The sequence below is a fragment of the Molossus molossus genome, unplaced genomic scaffold (assembly GCF_014108415.1).
Source record: "Molossus molossus isolate mMolMol1 unplaced genomic scaffold, mMolMol1.p scaffold_m16_p_22, whole genome shotgun sequence".
NCBI classification, from domain to species: Eukaryota; Metazoa; Chordata; class Mammalia; order Chiroptera; family Molossidae; genus Molossus; species Molossus molossus.
The window spans coordinates 13,243,781-13,261,703 of NW_023425358.1; the positions used below are offsets into that span (position 1 = coordinate 13,243,781).

General features: G+C 60.4%; 1 protein-coding gene and 1 long non-coding RNA gene across 2 annotated transcripts in view; one reads left to right on the forward strand and one right to left on the reverse strand.

Annotated features, from left to right (window-relative positions):
* The window catches only part of KIRREL3 (kirre like nephrin family adhesion molecule 3), a 115,378-nt gene that overhangs the window by 79,407 nt on the left and 18,048 nt on the right, over positions 1–17,923 (forward strand). The window contains exons 6-8 of the mRNA XM_036277257.1: positions 6,958–7,108; positions 12,694–12,799; positions 17,469–17,617. Of these exons, the coding sequence (XP_036133150.1) occupies positions 6,958–7,108; positions 12,694–12,799; positions 17,469–17,617 (406 nt within the window). The remainder of the gene's footprint in view (positions 1–6,957; positions 7,109–12,693; positions 12,800–17,468; positions 17,618–17,923) is intronic.
* On the reverse strand, positions 64–5,483 carry LOC118640053. Its single transcript, XR_004961327.1, has 4 exons — positions 5,354–5,483; positions 3,465–3,517; positions 551–734; positions 64–126 (listed from the first exon to the last, which is right to left on the reverse strand). It is a non-coding gene; the product is annotated as an uncharacterized LOC118640053 (long non-coding RNA).

The following is a 17,923-nucleotide window of genomic DNA, read 5'->3' on the forward strand; positions in this document are numbered from 1 at the left end:
ATAAGGGCACCAATCCTACCGGATCAGGCCCCACCCCTATGACCTCATTTAACCTTACCTACCTCCTTGAAGGCCCTGTCTCCACATATCCTCAAGGTGCAGAATCGGGGCTTCACTGTATGAATCCTGGGGGGACATAATTCAGTTCGTAAGTGTCTTCCAGCTCTGACAAGCTCTGAACTGGTAACCTGGAGCCCACGGAGAAGGGTGGGTGGGCCAGCAGGGCTCTCGGGCCCACCCCTCTGCCCCTCCTCCCCCAGGACTGCATGGACCAATCACACAGGCGCTTTGGAGGTCCTGAAGGCAGAGCAGCCCAGACAGGCTGTGCTTGAGGAGGGGCCGGGGCACGAGCCACTGAGACAGAGGCTGAGAGAGCACACAGCACACACGCAGTCAGGGGGTCCCGGGTCCTCCAAAAAGACCCTGCAGGCAGCCCTAACAGCCTTCAGCGTTGCCACATAGGTGTCCCAGTGGGCCTGGGAGCTGGGCAGCCTCCATTTGAAGCTAGGCTTTGCCACCTTCTCCCTGTGACCGTGGGCAAGCTCCTCACCTTGTTGTGCCTCAGTGTCCCCTTCTGTACAATGGGAACAACACCAGCGCCTGTCTCAAAGGATGGTCATGAGGTTTGAACGCGAAGGGCATCTGTCAGAGTGAGCCCATGATGTACATGGCTGTTGGGGTCACTGCCCCCTTGATCCTCACAGGCAACAAGGGTCCCCCTGCACCCACATTTCCTAGGTGAGAATGTCAGGGTCATATAGCAGGCCTGTGGTCCTCAGACCTGGGTTCAATCTGAGTTCCATCCCATTTTATGGCAACTGAAGCTCTCTGCCTCAGTTTCCCCAGCTACAAAATGGCACGATGACAACCACAGGCACCTGTGAAGACTGCGGTGCGACTGTAAAGGGTGTAAAGGGCCTGCGTACTGAACGCAGCCTGCAAAGGGCCTCGCCAAGGGTAGTTAGCATTATTGGGCCCAGAGCCCTGCCGCGCCCACCCAGTGCTCCGTAGAAGTCACGCGGCAGCCCTGGTTTCATGGAACATCCTTCCTGCTATTTCACCACGTGGCCAGCAGGGGACGGGTGAGCTGGTAGGACTGAGGACGGCAACCCCCGAGGATGGCCAAGGCCTCTGTCCTGGGAGGAGAATCGCCCAGCACCGGCCGGCGGTGCCTCGCCTCACTCTGCCTCCAGAGCCCCGGCCGGGGTGCTTGGGCGAGCAAGGCCCAGGGCTCCCAGCGGCTGTCTGGCAGCAGAAACACTAGAGCGGACTGCAAGTCCTCTCCACGGCCTCTTCCTGGGCACCCAGCCTTGGGCCATCTTCTCTGGGTCTGGCACCAGAACCATCCACGAACCAGGGTGGGCAGAACTGGCTATGGCAGAAGAGAAGACCGTGCGGGCGGAGCCCAGAGAGAGAGCCTCCCAGGGAGCCAGGGTCCCGCTCCATCTGCTTCTTCACAAGCAGCTGCCGGGTGCAGGGTTGAGGCCTTGACCCTGGAGAGGTGTTGGGTCTCAGCACGGTGGGGTATATACCTACTTTAAAGCCCCTCCCCCTCCAGCCCTACCCTCCTGCTCCCTGTCCAAGGGGCCGCGCACCGCCAGGCCCGTGGGTCTCTCTGGGCCCATGCCAGGAGCAGCTCTGGAATCACACCCCCTTCGCTGGGCCCGACTGCTGCCCCCAGCCCCTCTCCCCTCCAGGCACCCAGCATCCCCCACCCCATCTGTCTGTCTTGGGGGCCAGCGTCCCCAGGCAGTGCAGCACCCACCACTCATCCTGACCGTCTTTGTGAGGGGCACCCCTCCCGGCCAGGCACAGTACGGGTCCCTGAGAATGCAGGTCTCCACCTTCCCTGACATCCTGTGCAACTGGCCCGAGCGGATTCCCCAGGCAACAGTAAGAGAGGAAGCACAGAGAGAGGATTTTTAAGAAAAACAGCAGGTAGGGGAGGTGGGTGAAGAAGGGAGAGAAGGAGGCCTTGTTGCCAGGCAGGTGGGTCTCCTGGAGGCCCCCCAAGGCATCTGCCCCAGTGATCATCCCCCGTTGCACAGGTGCTGGGTCCCACCCACTGCATTTGCTCCAGGCCTCCACCCCCTCCCCTGGGTTCCACCCACTGCATTCCCTCCAGGCCTCCACCCCCTCCCCTGGGTCCCACCCACTGCATTTGCTCCAGGCCTCCACCCCCTCCCCTGGGTTCCACCCACTGCATTCCCTCCAGGCCTCCACCCCCTCCCCTGGGTCCTCACTGCATTCCCTCCAGGCCTCCACCCCCTCCCCTGGGTCCCCACTGCATTCCCTCCAGGCCTCCACCCCCTCCCCTGGGTCCCCACTGCATTCCCTCCAGGCCTCCACCCCCTCCCCTGGGTCCCCACTGCATTCCCTCCAGGCCTCCACCCCCTCCCCTGGGTCCTCACTGCATTCCCTCCAGGCCTCCACCCCCTTCCCTGGGTCCCCACTGCATTCCCTCCAGGCCTCCACCCCCTCCCCTGGGTCCCCACTGTATTCCCTCCAGGCCTCCACCCCCTCCCCTGGGTCCCACCCACTGCATTCCCTCCAGGCCTCCACCCCCTCCCCTGGGTCCCCACTGCATTCCCTCCAGGCCTCCACCCCCTCCCCTGGGTCCTCTCTGCATTCCCTCCAGGCCTCCACCCCCTCCCCTGGGTCCTCACTGCATTCCCTCCAGGCCTCCAGCCCCTCCCCTGGGTCCTCACTGCATTCCCTCCAGGCCTCCACCCCCTCCCCTGGGTCCCCATTGCAGGCATTGCCAGGCTTCCCATCTCTTGGGCTCGGCCTGGCTTTTCACGGCCCAGCTGAGGCCCAGGGGCTTTGGAGAGAGGAGAGCAGCCACCGCTGCCCACACTGGACATGCATTCTGTCCCTGGCCAGCCCAGCCTCCAGGGCCACTGCCAATTGAAGGTCAAGTGCCTGCCCTCAGGGTGGGGCCGTGGGGCACAGACAGGAAAAAGCACCCAGCAGGCAGGGCTTAGAGGTGAGCCCCAGACCTCACACAGCCACTGGGACAGTCCGAAAGCTCCTCAGCTGCAGACAGGGGCCGGAAGCCCCTCCATGAAGGCAGCCGCTCTGGCACACTCACCCCTGTACACGGCCATGTACACGCCCCAGCCCAGGACATACCTGCACACGGGTGCCCTGGGCCTGATGGACCTGAGAGCTGCCCTCACGTGGGGCGGCCTGGGCTGGGGTCTGGCTGCACGCAGGTGCCACCAAGCTGGAGGGAGGGCGGCCCCAGGCCTTGGAAGTAGTAGCCCCAGAACCAAGACTCACCATTAAAAATTCACTGGATGAGCGATTTGCATACTAAGTAAGGTTTCTGAAATAGCATCAGGGGTGGGGGCTGGGGCCCCAGTGTGTCCCTAGGGCCCAGTTCCGTGAAGGGAAGCAGCTGGGAGGGAAGTAGTGGGGCTGTGACAAGAATCAGCAAACGACAGGTTCGACCAGGCTGGTACCTTCAAGGCCACGAAGTCCAAAGTTCCCATTTGCAGGCGCGTGAAGGGGAGGTCTGTAAGAGAGAGGAGCGGTGAGAAGATTAGGAAGGAGTGCGGAAGGGAGACAGCAGGGTGAGACCAGGAAGGCCAGGCTGGAGCAGAAAGGCCCTCACCCAAAAGCCCAGCTTTCTCCGAGGGCAGGGCCGGTCTCACTGGCTTTCTGGGCCTCCCTCCCCCGGGACAGCCCAGGCCTGCAGATCTGGCCCTTCCCTGGGCTGCACCCAGGGCCAGGGGCCCTGCCGAAAGCCTGCCTTCCCCCGTGTAATGAACACATCTCCTTTTCCTCTAATTAGGTGGAACAAACAGCTTGAACTAGAATTTTTATTTCCCAGAAAAGCACACAGTAAATATGTCATTAATCATCATTCTGGGGCAGAGGTTGGGAGGCGGGAGGCAGTCCCGGGCCTCATTAGGAGTGCAGGCCTCCTGGCTCCCTCCCTCCAGCCCCAGAGGGCCCAGCCCCTCCGCCCAAAGAGCAGATCAGCCAGGGGCCCCTGGCAGTCAGACTTATGTAAATGCCCCTCGTTAGCACAGTGGAAAAGTAAAGGGAGGGGGTTAGTATGGATCTCCCTCCCCGTTCTCCCCTGCACAGACATACTCCATCCCGGTTTTTTCTTCATCCAGGAAATTGTTCTTATTATCCCTTGGCTATTTATAGCCACAGGAGGTCTGTGTGCTCTGTGGTGGGGCTGCAACACCTTCCACTAGGGATTGACGGGGGCTCAACCTCGGTGCCTGTGGCTGGGCAGGTCCCTGTGCCGGCCTCCATCCAGTTCCTGCCCTGGCCCTGAGCCTGCTCCCACACTGCCCCGCAGCTGGCCTGGACCACCGCATCCCTCTCCCCAGGGCTGAGACCACCACCCCATCACACCCAGGGAAGGCCTCTAGCCACCAGCACCTGCCTAAGCCCAGGCAGTTTTCCAGACCCGGGAGAAACAGTGCAGATGGCGGCCCTGCCGGGAATCTCTGGCATCTCAGAGTCTGGCTTTGTGTACGTGGGATGTGCGGACCTAGACAGAGGCGCAGGCCACGTTCTGGGGCTGGAGGCCACAAGCTCCGCCCCAGCTGAGAAGGACCCAGAGAGGGTTCCAGCAGCCTTGGCTCAGTGACCTTGGAGGCTGCGTAATGGTTCTAACTGTTCCCACTTTTAAGTGGAGATCACACCAATCTCCTCCCAGCTCTCGGGGAGCTGTGGTAGGAGGGTCTGTGCAAATCCCAGCCCTGTCCAGCAAGTTCCTGGCTCACTTCGAACTCAGTTTTCTCTTCTGCTAAACAGAAACAATGCTCCCTGCCTCCCAGGGTCTGGTGGTTATTCTGAAGGAGCTTTTGAGAAAGGAAAGTCTGTTATTCTGTTCCCTGGCTCTAATCAAGGCAAATAAGACTGTGTCTGCCCCCACTTTCTGGAGGGAGTTAAGTCCCTTCCCAGAATCAGCATCTCCGAGGACTGACTGGGTCCCACCTCGGGAGTGGCCCTCCTGCCCGGCACCCACCTTAGTGGGTCACCAGTGGGTTCAGCTCCCAGGGCACCAAACGGACGGGCAGGGCACTGAAAAGGGGCGCAGGGGAGGGACAGTGGCCGACTCGCTGCAGAATGACCTCATGGTCCTGCGCAGACGAAGGAATGCAAGACGGAGACCCAAGGCCGTAGGACTGGTGTCAGTTTCCTAGGGCTGCCCTGACAGAGGACTTCAGCCCGCCTAACACACCTGAGGTTCACTGTCGCACAGTGTGGAGACCACGGTCTGCACTCGAGGTGCAGAGAGGGCTGTGCTCACTCGGGAAGCGGAGAAGCCCCCGCACCTCCCCCGGCTCCTGGCGGCTCCTGGCCCTCCCCTCTGTGGCACCGCTACCTCACGTGGCCGTCTGTCTCTCCGTGTCTCCTCTTCTTGCAAGGATCCCAGACATTGGGTTTAGGGCCCATTCTAAATCCAGGAGGATCTTGTCTCCAGATCCTCAACGACACTCGATTCTGGAACTTAGTTCACTCTGGAAAACTGCTGGAAATGGAAGCATTTTTTTCCTCATGAAAAATAATGTAAATTGAATTCATCCATTCCAGACCCCCACATGATTCCATTTTAACCTTTCTTATATACAGTGCATGCCTAATGTACGGTTTAATCTGTAAATGAACACGTTAAAAACAAAAAGGACATGAAATGTAAATGAACATTTAAGAAAAAGGAAATGAAATGGACAGTAACAACTGAAAATTTAAGGGTAAGCAGCAAAAAAAACCCAAGAACACGAAAATATTCACAGCACAACTTCCTGAGCTGTTGACAGTGGTAAACTGACTCGTGCTCCTTGTCTCCTCTGTCCGTCACCTGAGAGACACACAACTGATCACACAGGAGTCAGCACAAAAGGGTTGTCGGGCCGAGAAGCGAATTGTTCGAGGTCTGACTGTAATCACTAATTACTTAGCTCATCTGTGAAGACCCTGATTCCAAATAAGCTCACATTCCAAGGTTCCAGGCAGACGTGAACTTTGGGGGACGCTACTGAACCCACAACAGGACCCTTACTTATTTCACCTGCACCTGGAAGTGTGTGCTCGAGCTCCAGGCCTCCGTGGTCTCACCTGTGGTCTCGCCCGTGGTCTCACCCGTGGCCTCACCCGTGGCCTCACCCGTGGTCTCACCCGTGGTCTCACCTGTCCCATGGCAGACAGGGTGTCTGCTCTGCCTAGAACTTGGTCAGGGCTCGAATGGGGTCAGGAAGTGAAATGATTTGAAAAGTTGAAAGGGTTTACGTAAATAACGTGACAAAGCCGGTCAGTGTGCATCCCCCCTGCGGCCTGCCCTCACCCGCAGTCCCCAAACCGCTCCTGTCTGCAGACCACTCTCAGCGACGGGACAACAGACTGCCTGTCGCTCACATCCCAGAGCTTCCTGCAGACCCAGAGGCCCCGACACGGAAGGCCAATGGATGGGAATTTCTATGTAGGACTTGCAGCCTAGCTTCCATTAAGCCCAGCCTGAGTTCCTTCATAATTTGGGATCTGCATGTCCAGGCTAATTTTCACGCATGATGAGAAGCTTTCTAGTTCCTTTTTTTAAAAAATTTTTCTCTATTGATTTTAGAGAAAGAGGAAAGAAGAGGGAGAGAGAGCTAGAAACATCAATGAGAGAGAACATCGATTGGCCGCCTCCTGCATGCCCCCCACCAGGGATCAGGCTCACAACCTGGGCATGTGGCCTGACTGGGAATCAAACTGGCGACCTCTTGGTGCATGGGTCAATGCTCAACTACTGAGCCACACCGGCCGGGCTCCTTTATCCTTCTGCAGCCCAGCACTTGGCCAGACCGGGTAGCCGAGGTAACCCCAGCTCTGCACAGAGACGGGCACCCTGGGGTCCCGCGCGGCCTGCTTCCATGCACAGGGTTCTCTCTTCCTGTAGCTGCTCAGGCCATCCCCGCCGAGTGACATGGGCCTTTTCTCCCACCCCAGACTCTGCTTCGTGACGGCAAGCGAGAGAGCATCGTGAGCACCCTCTTCATCTCCCCTGGAGACGTGGAGAACGGGCAGAGCATCGTGTGCCGAGCCACCAACAAAGCCATCCCCGGGGGCAAGGAGACCTCGGTCACCATCGACATCCAGCGTGAGTACTGACCAGCCTGGGCACTGAGGAAACCACCCACACCCCCGCCTGGGGCACAGGTGTTGGGAGGGACTAGGCCTGGACACCCAGCTCAGCAGAGCCCCACCCCAGCCCCTCAGCCTCCCTCCCTGCAGGGCAACAGGTCGGGCAGCTCTGTGGACTGAATCTGCGGGCCCCCAAAAGGCCAGCGTGTCCTTATTGTCGGGTGAAGTGAAAACATCCCAGATAAGCGTCCTTGGCAGTGACAGGCTGAAGCCGCATCACTGCACCTGCGCACGGTAGAACTTCCACCCCAATAAATGTCGTCTGGTCGCCCCGGCCCTGCCTCGCCAGGGCCCCACACAGGCCCTTGGAGGAGAAGCCGCAGCAGAGCTGCTGGGAGCTGAAGCCCTCGGGGTTTAGACCTGGTGAGCAGAACCATCCCTTCTAGGGGCTCTCGTGGAAGGCTCGGTCAAGGACAGAAGAGAAACAGGCATCAGTCCGTACTTGGCATGTATTATCTCATTTAATCTGTGCAGCAACCATTTGGAGTAGGTATGACTGTGGCCCCTATCTGGGAAACTGAGGCCCCCAAGGGCTGATTAGTTTGCCCAAGGACACAGAGGTTTCTAATGTAGGCCGCCTAGCTTTGCAGGGCCTGCGTGGGTAACCCCTCTTCTGTGCTTCCGCATGATGGGCCTCAGTGAGCTCCAGTTGTTACAGTTAATATTAACAACCACGATGCTGCAAAGCTGCATCAGCACCACATTCTAAAAGTCACCCCGAGGAGACTCCTAAAGGTCCCCCGAAGGGCCGCTCAGTCCCAGAGAACAGAGGCCTCGGCGAGGCTGTCCAGCGGCCCGCTCTCGGCTCTGGGCCAGGGTAGGCTTGAGCAGTCCGCACAGAAAGCCACTGTTCTGGTCCTGCGCGTCCTCTCCGCCAGGGAGCATGGTGCCCGCGTGCCGGTGGCCGCTTCCGTCCCAGGCTCTGAGTGAGAGGCCAGAGCTGCAGGATGACTTCCCTTTCCTCCCCATCACTGTGCTCGTTCTAAATCAAATTCATCGAAAACAGCCCTGGCTCCCCTGAGGCTTCTGGACCCTGTTCCTCACGGCTCCGGGGCTCTGTGTCCTGGGGTTTCGTGACCCGCCTCGGGCGAGAGCAGACGTCCCGCTCGGTCTGGAGGCCTGCAGAGGCCGTGGACACTCCAGAGGGCGGAAGAAACGTCCTAACTGGGAAAGTTTTATCTTCGCCGTCTTCATCAACTGTTGCCCAGCCTGTGCCAAGCGGAGGGTTTTCATTCATTCCTCACCAGTGAGAGCCAAGAAGAGCAAGCAGGGCGGTGGGGGGGGGGGGGAGGCGCTGGCTCTGAGGGTCCTGCAAGTTCAAAGGGCAGCCTGAAAGGGGTCCTCCTCCCCTGGCCCTCACCCAGGGCCTGGCTCCCCACACCCACCTGCTTCTGGGCAGCAAAGCGCCGTGGGCATCGCCTCGGCCACCCAGGAGCTGGGCGCGCTCGCTGCTCGGCCCAGGGATCCAGTTCCTCATCTGACGGCACTGAGTGACATCTGAGCTCCCTTCCTGCCCTGGGATTGACCACGAATCTGAGCTCTCTCCAGACACACGCCAAGCTTGGGAGGCATGAGGGTGGGAGGCCTGAGACAGCCGAGCTGCCAGCTGTGGCGGCGGCGGCGCGCCCCCCCCCCCCCCCGCCCCCGTCCCCAGCCTGGTCAGGAGGCCTGCGCCAGCCATGAATCCTGCACAGAAGAAACCACGTGCTTGGCTCCCAGGGCGCGGCCGGGCCCTGCCAGGGAGACCCTGGAGAAGCCTGCTTCTGCTCCAGACCAGGTGCATCCCACCAGGATAACCCGCACGGCCCGCCGACTACTAAAAGCCATTGCCCCAAATGCACTCTGCTGAGATCGATGTCCCAGAGGACACGGATGACAGTCTGCACCAGAGGAGCACGGCAGCCTTGCCAGGTCTCTGGGCCTGGCTGCCTCTCTCTCCAAGGGCATCAGCCACAGGAGGAGGTGTCAGGAATGAGGTCAGAATGAGGCTTAGAACCCGAGGCCTGGTTCCACCGGTCCGCCCACCCACGGAAGCACAGGGAAGGCCACCGCTCTGCCAAGGTTGACCTGGTTATTCAACCTCTTTGTGCCTCAGTTTCCTCATCTGGATACAGAGGTAATAATGCTTACCTCATAGGGTTGCTGTGAGATTAAATTAGTCAGATGATATCCCTAGCACAGTGCCTGGCACGTGGTAAGCTCTTCGTACCTGTTAGCTGTTGTTACTATGCACGGCCATGGGTGTGCGACCGCCCCCCCACAATGGGTCCCACAGCCCAGCAGGGGAGCGGTCTCCATCCATTGGTCCCCTCCCAAAAGTGTTTGCAAGGGTGTGCCAGGCGAAAGCACAGGCTCCCTGGACCCCTGGCCCCCTGCTCCCTCCCCACTCCAGGCATCCACTCGTTCATTCAGTAGGCGTCCGGCTGTTCACTGGGGCACCACGGGCTGGGTCGGAGCTGCCTTTGCAAACCTGCTCATTTTCTCAGTCAACCAAGAAGCATCCACACTCAGCAGAAGCACATGTGTTGTTTGTTTCCCTTGGTCTTTCTATGTTACCCAACGGAAGACAAAGCCCCCAGATTGAGTAATGGGAGAGAAAGCTCAACACCCCCAAAGTCTCACTACATCTGGACTCTGCATCCAGCTGCCAAGTTGCAAATGGATGTGTTATAAAATCACTAAGTCATGGAATTTCTCTCTTTTCCCACCCCCTCCTCCATGTAACGTTTCCCCTGAGCGGGTGCACAGACACCACACACACACACACACACACACACACACACACACACACACGTGCCTGCGTTGCTGATAGAAACGCTAACAGACTCTCAGCTGTAACATCTGTTCGATGTGAGCCCGGTTCCACCCGCTACATCAGAGCCGCCCTCTGCAAGCCATGCAGCTGACATCACGAGTGGGATGAGAACCATGTTTAATAGTCGGACACGACATAAACCATTTATGCCTCTGGAGCCTGGTCGGTGCCTGCAGATTCACACCCACATCCAGAGGGGAATGCCGGAGAGAGGGGCGCTTCCCAGGCCCCTGCTCCTGAGCTCCGGCAGGACAGCCGGGTGTCGAGGGCGTAGCTGGGAGGCGGGAAGCTGCGGGAGGTTCTCCCACAGGATAAACTGAGAATGGCAGGCGTGTGATGGAAGAGGGGCCCAGGCAGCTAGAAGGTCCCCATAGGAATGTGCTCCATCCCCCTGCTCCCCAAACCCATCATTTGACAAAGGTGGGGATGGGCCTCCCAGAATTGCCCCCTCAAGTTCTCTGTGGGGTTTCTAGATTCTGTCTAACTGGTACTATCACCTCCTCACACAAGAGTTGGATGGAGACATTCACTCCACCTCGCAGTACCGGTTCCGTAATGTGAGGACAGGAGCCAGCCACACATCAAGCCCAGATGGCGATGCTCTAATGCCTATCCCTCGGAACGTGCTTCTCCGACCCGCAGGGAGATGTGAGCTCCTCTGTGGTCTCCATGTCTCTGGGGGTGGCGCCAGCAGAGCCTCGGACCCCAGCTGGGCTGGCCAGCCCTGCGTGGGAAGAGGGCTGGGACTCCGGATTAGTCTGGCCCTGGAGCTGCTCGTCCCAGGCTGGGTGGGCTGCCGCTCACGTGATGGGCAGCAGCGGGGAGCAACTGCAGCTTCCTGGAGGTCACAGCTCTCGGGGAAGGTGGATGGAGAGGTCTCACGGCAAGCCCTTGCTGCATGCCCCTTTGTGACCACTTCAACTACACTTTACAACCTAAGCTGAGATCGCTGAAATACCTGTGACTTCCCTGGTAATTCTCCAGGAAAAGACAGGCAAGCCAGCTGTTCCAAGAGCAGATGCTCCAAGGATGGTGGTCCCATCAGGAGGGATAAAGTAGGACACAGGCCCCCGCAAAGTCGGCCACCTGCTGCTCAGGAACCCGTGTCTTAACAAGCTGTCTGCAGAAACCTGGCCTGGCCCAGCTTGAGCACCATGGTGCGGGGCAAAACGGGGCCCAGTGGTCAAATGGATCCCTCTCTGGGGAGCCAGGCTCCGTCTGCCGTTGGAGCTTCTCCACGGCCCTCGGAGGGGCTCCGAACCTCACCTGTCATTCCGAACAGGAGCCAGGCCAGGCAGGCTGGAGTCCTGCTCCCCTCCTGAGACCCTTCACACGCACCCAGATGGGTCAGCGTGTTTCCTCTTTACTTCTTGTTCTGAAAATGGCTGAACCCCTAGGAAGTCCTCATGAACCTTCCAGCAATTTGCTCCACTTATTGGTAGGGACTGGCCAGAGGCTGCCCAGGGCCAGGCCAGGCCGTGGGGACCACGCTGCCCTCTTAACTCACCCAGAGTTGAACTCCAGCCAGGCCTCACAACAGGACAGGAAGAGGGATGGGCACTGGCTGTCATCACCCCTCCAGGCCTGGGAGCCAGCACAGGCCCCGGAGCATGGGCACCCGCTTTTAGAGAGGGTCCCAAGCCAGCTGCCCCGAGCGCAGGGGGCCAGCAGCCTCCAGCCCTTCTCTGAGCCGCTTCTCCGCCTCTCCATTCTCTGTGGGTCCCCACACCCCGTCTCCACTTCCATCTCCGTATCTCAGGGTCTCTTTCTCCCTGTCTCTTTTCTCTACTCCTCATTATTTTGTCCGGTTTTCCTCCCCAGAACCCTGTCATTTTCTGTTTCTGTCTGCTTGGTCTTCTTGCTTTTAGTCTGAAATCTTTGTCTGATTAGGGTTCTCGGTGTATGTCAGTCTCTCTGTCTGTCCCCATCTCTCCTTCGTGGTGTTTCTCTGCTTTGTTTTCTTATTCTTCCTCTGCACCTCTCACCCCCCCCCCATGTCTCTCTCCCCTGTGGGTATCTGTCTGCCTGTCCACCATCCTTCCTGCACAGACCTCTCTGTGTCTCTCTGTCTCCGTTCTTGTCTCCCTGTGTCTCTCCCTCTCTCAGTCCCCTCCACCCCTCACCACCAAGCACTTTAGAGCTTCTCACCGTGTTGAAGGAGGAAGCCGGGGCCAGCCGGGAGCGGGATCTGGGGGGCCCCGACAAAACGCGGGAGACACCATCAGGCTGATGAAGGGTGTAACTGCCCCCTTCAAGTCCACGGAGGCACTGAGCCTGGACACAGAGATGTGAGACACACGTTTCGAAGACAGTGTGCATTTAATGGGTCCTAGTGTCCACTCCCCTCACGCCATTGTACCTGCCCCCCTTCTCCCCTCTGGAGTGTTCTGTTCTCCCGAAGAGCTGGAGGGTGGGCGGCCTGATCCTGGGACCGGGCAGCCCTACTTTCCGGTGGGCTGTTCATTTAAACACCAGGCTTTGAATCCACAGGGGGAGCCCTGCTGCAGACATCTCCAGGGAGTGGGGGAGCCCTTGCGGAAGCCCCCAACTTTCTGGGATCATTGGAGTGGTGGCTGCTCTGAGGGTCCCCAGGATCATGGGTGGTGGAAACTTGGCCTTTACCCTCCATGTCGCCGAGGGGGTCTTCCTGGGTCTTCCTGCCTCATTCTTCCCCCAAACCATGGACCCCGCTCCCCGGTCAACAAGAGACTCCCTTCTCTCTGCAGACCCCCCACTAGTCAACCTGTCGGTGGAGCCGCAGCCAGTGCTGGAGGACAACGTCGTCACCTTCCACTGCTCTGCGAAGGCCAACCCAGCTGTCACCCACTACAGGTAAGGGCCACGCCGAGGACGCACGGCCTGGCCGCTGGGCCCTCCACACCCCTGCCTGTCACGTGGGCTGTCGCCGTGGCCCTGGGCATGCGGCAGGGCGGGTTCAGTGTGGGCGCCCCGTCCTTCTCCGTGCCCCACCACTCCATCCATCCCTGGCCAGGCGAGCACCCCTTTCCTCCTGCCTTCTCCCCTCCGCCCGGGCCAGGTGGGGACGGTAGGCACCCCCTTCTGTCTGAATAGCTCGTCGACCCCTTGCTTCTGAACAGAGGGAGAGAGGCTCAGGGCAAACGTTAAAACAACCAGGGAACAGCAAGGTCAGCACCTGGATTCTAGTTTGTCACCCAACTGTTCACCTGGGTGGGGTGGGGTGTCTGGGACAGCTGGCCCTGCCCAGGGGGCCCCCGGGACTTTCACACCCCTGGCCTGAGCATCCCTTGCTCACAACACTGACCAGACATCACTACTCCTTACATGCTTGTCTTTCCCTGCTGACTGAGCCCCTCGGGGGCAAGCGCTGCAGCTGAGTGACACTGGCCTTCGGCCGGGCACGGGGTGCGGCTGTGCTGGTTCTCAGGCACAAACACACGACTGGCGGGCCGAACGCTCCGAGCTGCTCCTCCGGGTACCCTCCTGCCTGCACACCGCACGGGATATCCGGAGACGTGACCTCAGAGGTGCTCAAGGGCAGCCTCGGGCCTCGCCTGCTGGATCTCACCATGGCCTAACCTCGCCCCGTCCCTTCCCTCCCACCCAGACCTGATGGGGGCGCCCAGTGTTGCCTCTGCCATTGAAATGGGTTATTAAGCTGCAGCATCAGCCAGTAACAGAGACGCTAATGGTCTCAGAGTAGGAAACACGCTGGCCAGCGTGGGTGCAGGGCGGGAGACAGAGGGGCTGTGCAGCCCCAGAGGCAGAATCAGAGGTAATGGGCCAAAGAGCAGCCAGAGGTTCGGGCTGGACGTAGGGCAGTGCCCCCTGCAGTGCAGATAGGAAAACAGCATGGAGACCAGAAACCAGGAGAGACAGTCTTTGTCCTTGAGGATATTTTTAAATAGTAGGCAAACCCATCTGTCCTGTCCGGTTTAGCTGTCCACCGGGTTAGGGGATCCCTGGAGTCGAGCAGCCCAGGAGGTCCAGGGCCAGGGCGGGATTGGCTGGGACCCAGCATCTGCCTGGAAGGGACTAAAGATGCAGAAGGAAACACCCAGAGAGACCGTTTCTCTGGGCTCCGGCTCCGCACCTCCAGGCCCAGCTCCTGTCGACAAGGCTGACCTGTCCCTGCTGTCTGCTCCCTGCTCAAGGTCCCCAAACACCAGGCCCCACATACCCAGAAGATAACCCCTAATGCCAGTTTCACTGACAGCTCTTCATGCCACAGCCCACGGGACAGACACAGCCCACAGTGACCCTCACAGCGTCCCAGGGATGCTCGCTGGGCCTAAGAGACCAGCGCAGACCAGGTCCACCTCCCATTTCTCTGCACCGCTCGGCTCTGGGTCATCTGAGGACCTGGAGGCTGGGCAGAGGGCAGGGCTGTGCTCCAGGACACAACCTCACCCCCACCTCCACACCTGCCCTCCGACCAGCACAGGGCGAGCCAACACCCAAGAAACCCTCCCAAAAGCGCAGGACACCAGGGGTGCCGATGGTTACGAGGTGTAAGCGCACCCGCGAGACAGGACCCTGAAGCCCGCGCGGCTAGAGGGTCACACTGAGAGGAAAGGCGGCTCGTTGCACTATTCTTGCAACGTATCTGTAATTTCAAAGTCGTGTTTTTTAACTAAATGAACAAGCAATCAGAGACCATGCAGCCCTCCCTGGGCTCGGTCCTGAGGGTCACAGTCACAGGCACACCCCTCACACAGAGGAGGAGCTGTTGGGTGGGCCAGGTGGCCTCCTCGAAGGGGGGCACCTGCCCTTGCTTGTCACCTTCCCCATGGACTTCTAGCCAAAGGTCCTGAGAGCTCTTCAGAGTGGGTCGGGCTCCCTGCAGACCTCCCAAGAGCCAGCCGGCTTGGGAAAGAAGAGGGCGGAGGGCTGGGGGGGGGGGGGCCCTCCCACTGCCTCTCCGCCCGGCTTCAGGAGGTCTTGCCCGCAGGTCATTCCAGATGCCTCCTTGGGTCCGGGAGCAAAGCCTTAAACTGGCTTTGACAAGACTGCAGGGATCTGTGTCTCTTCCAGTCCTCCCGATGGCTTCCTGCTGTTCCACACGAGAGGCTGTGATCTCGGAAATTAGCCCCTGCCCTCCTCGCCCCAGCGCGCAGCAAGGGCCTGGGTGGGCACGGGGGCACATCTAACCAGGCTCAGCTCTCCCTTTGGCCGCCCCTGGGGACCGGAGCCTGGGTGAGAACAGGCCCCAATGCAGCCTGAAGTGTGTCTTCCGCCTGCTTCTCTGAGACGCCCTGGGTTACGAGGAGGGGGCGCCACCCATGTGAAACTTGGGGCTACTGGAGGACAGCCGGTGGGTTGCAACACACCAGACCCCTGATTCTGTGATACAGATAATTCAGCCTCTCATATTTGCTCAGGTCACCTTGATTGGGAGAGCTTATTACCCCAACTCCTGTGTCTGAGGGGCTGGGAGAAGCCGGGCGTAGGTGGGCGGTGGGAGGGTGAGGGGACACGACAAGAGCACCCCGAGAACCGAGAGGAGAAGAGAGAGCTGAGGAGGGCCGGGGCGGGGTCTGGCCCGCCGGTGCAGCCGCTGAGACAGGTGGCTCGGGGTTCTGGGAGGGATCCCCAGAGAGGGCTCTTGGTGTGGGAGGGGAATAAAGATGGGGAGAAGACTGGCCAGTGAGACGTGAGCAGGAGACTCCTTGGGGTCCCCACAAGCTCCGCCCCCACAGCCAGCTCCTGCGTGACCCTGGGAGAGGGCAGTCCAAGAATCTGTCGCACTCCCCACTCTGCCTGTGAGGCCGGGCTCAGACAGCACAGGTCGCTGGCGAAGACACCCCGAGCCGTGCGCTGCGCTCCAGGCCCGTGAGAGCCCCGCGGTTCTCCTGAACCCCTCAGAACCAAGGGGTACAGCTTCCAGCCTCCACGGCTTGTACAGTGAGGGGCCTGGACAGGGAGGGAGGAACCCCTGTGGGGATGGAAGAGCAGCAGCCCCCCCCCCCCCCCCAGCCCCAGCCTGGGCTCGGTCAGCGGCCAGGAGCAGGGTCTGGGCAGAGCCCGGGCAGCTGCCCGCCCTCCTCCCGGCCCAGCCAGCTGCTCGGACCCCACCCTGACCCCTCGCTTCAGCCGGGTGGGAGGTGTAGGGTTGAACGCTGCTCCCCAGCCGCGTGTCTGGAACTGAATTCATCCACCTCAGGCAGGGGCCATGCCGATTAAATCTAGTCATTAAATTAAAGCTAGAAGTTGAAGTGATTCATGAATAACTCATAATGGTGCACTGGGAAGCTCCTTAAGCTCTCAGGAAGCATGGTCTGCTCTGTTGTTAAACTATAATTGTTATTTATTAATCGTGTTCTTAATAAGTACCCGATATTAATTCACAGTAATAACCACATGGTGCCAGCCCGGGAGCCGCGGTGCTGAGAGATGGCCATCTCTGGGGCCCAGGGACGGGCGGGGCGGGAACCGACGGAGGGAAGGGCGGAAGGCGGGACGGCTCCCGGGAATGAGGAGGGGCGAAGGCAGGGCCAGCAGGGAGGCCGGGGTTACAGAGATCCCTGGTCACAGGGAGACCTGGTGGGGGCTGAAGACATGCACCCCGAAACAGGCTTGAACTGCAGGAGGAGCTGGGTGGGGGTTTGGGGTTTGAAGTGCGTGTTGTCCACAGTGGGATTAAACCAGGGGAAGCGATGAGCTCTCTTCCTGGAGACCTATAAGGAGCCCCCCACACCCCCACACTCTCACATTCCCTGGGGCTGCCAGCACCCGCCAGACAGGGGGTCACTCACGGGTCCACACCATGCCCTGCGCCCCAAGGCCAGGACGGAGCCTTTTGGTCTCATCCCTCTTCTGGCCCTGATTGGCCAGGTCGGTGGGCTGAGGAAGTCGGCACAGCCTTCTTCCTGCCTCCCTGACAAAGCAGGACACAGGAGCCAAGGCGCAGAGCCAGGGTGGGAGGGTGGGAGGGGGGCACTGTGAGGGCACCTGCTCTGGGGCCAGGAGTCAGGACAGGAGAGCTGAGGGAACTGGCTGGGAGGGCAGTGGGGCCCTGCGAACCCCTCTCCGGCAGCTTCCCACCTGGTCTGCAACTCAGGCTTCCTGGAGCCTCCTCTGTGTGTGCGCACGTGCCACCAGCCTCTGGGGCTGCAGACTCCGCCTCCTTTTCCAGCGCGCCAGGGAAGGGTCCCCGACAGAGCTCAGAGCAGGGAGCCAAGCCTTCTGCGGACTGTCGTGCTATAATTCATTGCCTGGCCAGCCAGGTGGGCTGACGGGCCGAACAGTCAACCCACCTCCTCCAGAATAGCCCACTGTCCAGGGTCACTGACCACCTGGCAACCCTCCGGCCAAAGCCTAGCCTGCACCGCCAGCTTCCCCCCAGCCCTGGAACCAACCCCGTGGGGAGTGTTCCCCTGGGGAGCCGCAGGGGCCTGCCCCAGGCCCCGGCCCAGCCTCCTTTCCCTGTGGGGTGGGTGTGTCAGCCCCCAGCGACAGCTTCCCGGACAGGAGGGACGCCCTTGCCACCAGAGGTCAGCCCAGCCTTCGCGCTGTGTTGCAGGTGGGCCAAGCGGGGCCAGACGATCAAGGAAGCCTCGGGAGAAGTGTACCGAACCACCGTGGACTACACCTACTTCTCCGAGCCGGTCTCCTGCGAGGTGACCAACGCCTTGGGCAGCACCAACACCAGCCGCACGGTCGACGTCTACTGTGAGTGCCACTGTGTGGCTCCGGCCTGGGTCGTCTGCGCTGACAGGGAGCCAGTGTGGGGGGCTCCCAGGTGGGCCGTGTGCACTGACGGGGAGCCAGTGCGGGGGGGCTCCTGGGTGGGCCGTGTGCACTGAGGGGAGACAGTGCGGGGCTCCCGGGCAGGCCGTGTGCACTGACGGGGAGCCAGTGCGGGGCTCCTGGGCGGGCTGTGTGCACTGAGGGGAGACAGTGCGGGGGGCTCCTGGGTGGGCTGTGTGCACTGAGGGGAGACAGTGCGGGGGGCTCCTGGGCAGGCCGTGTGCACTG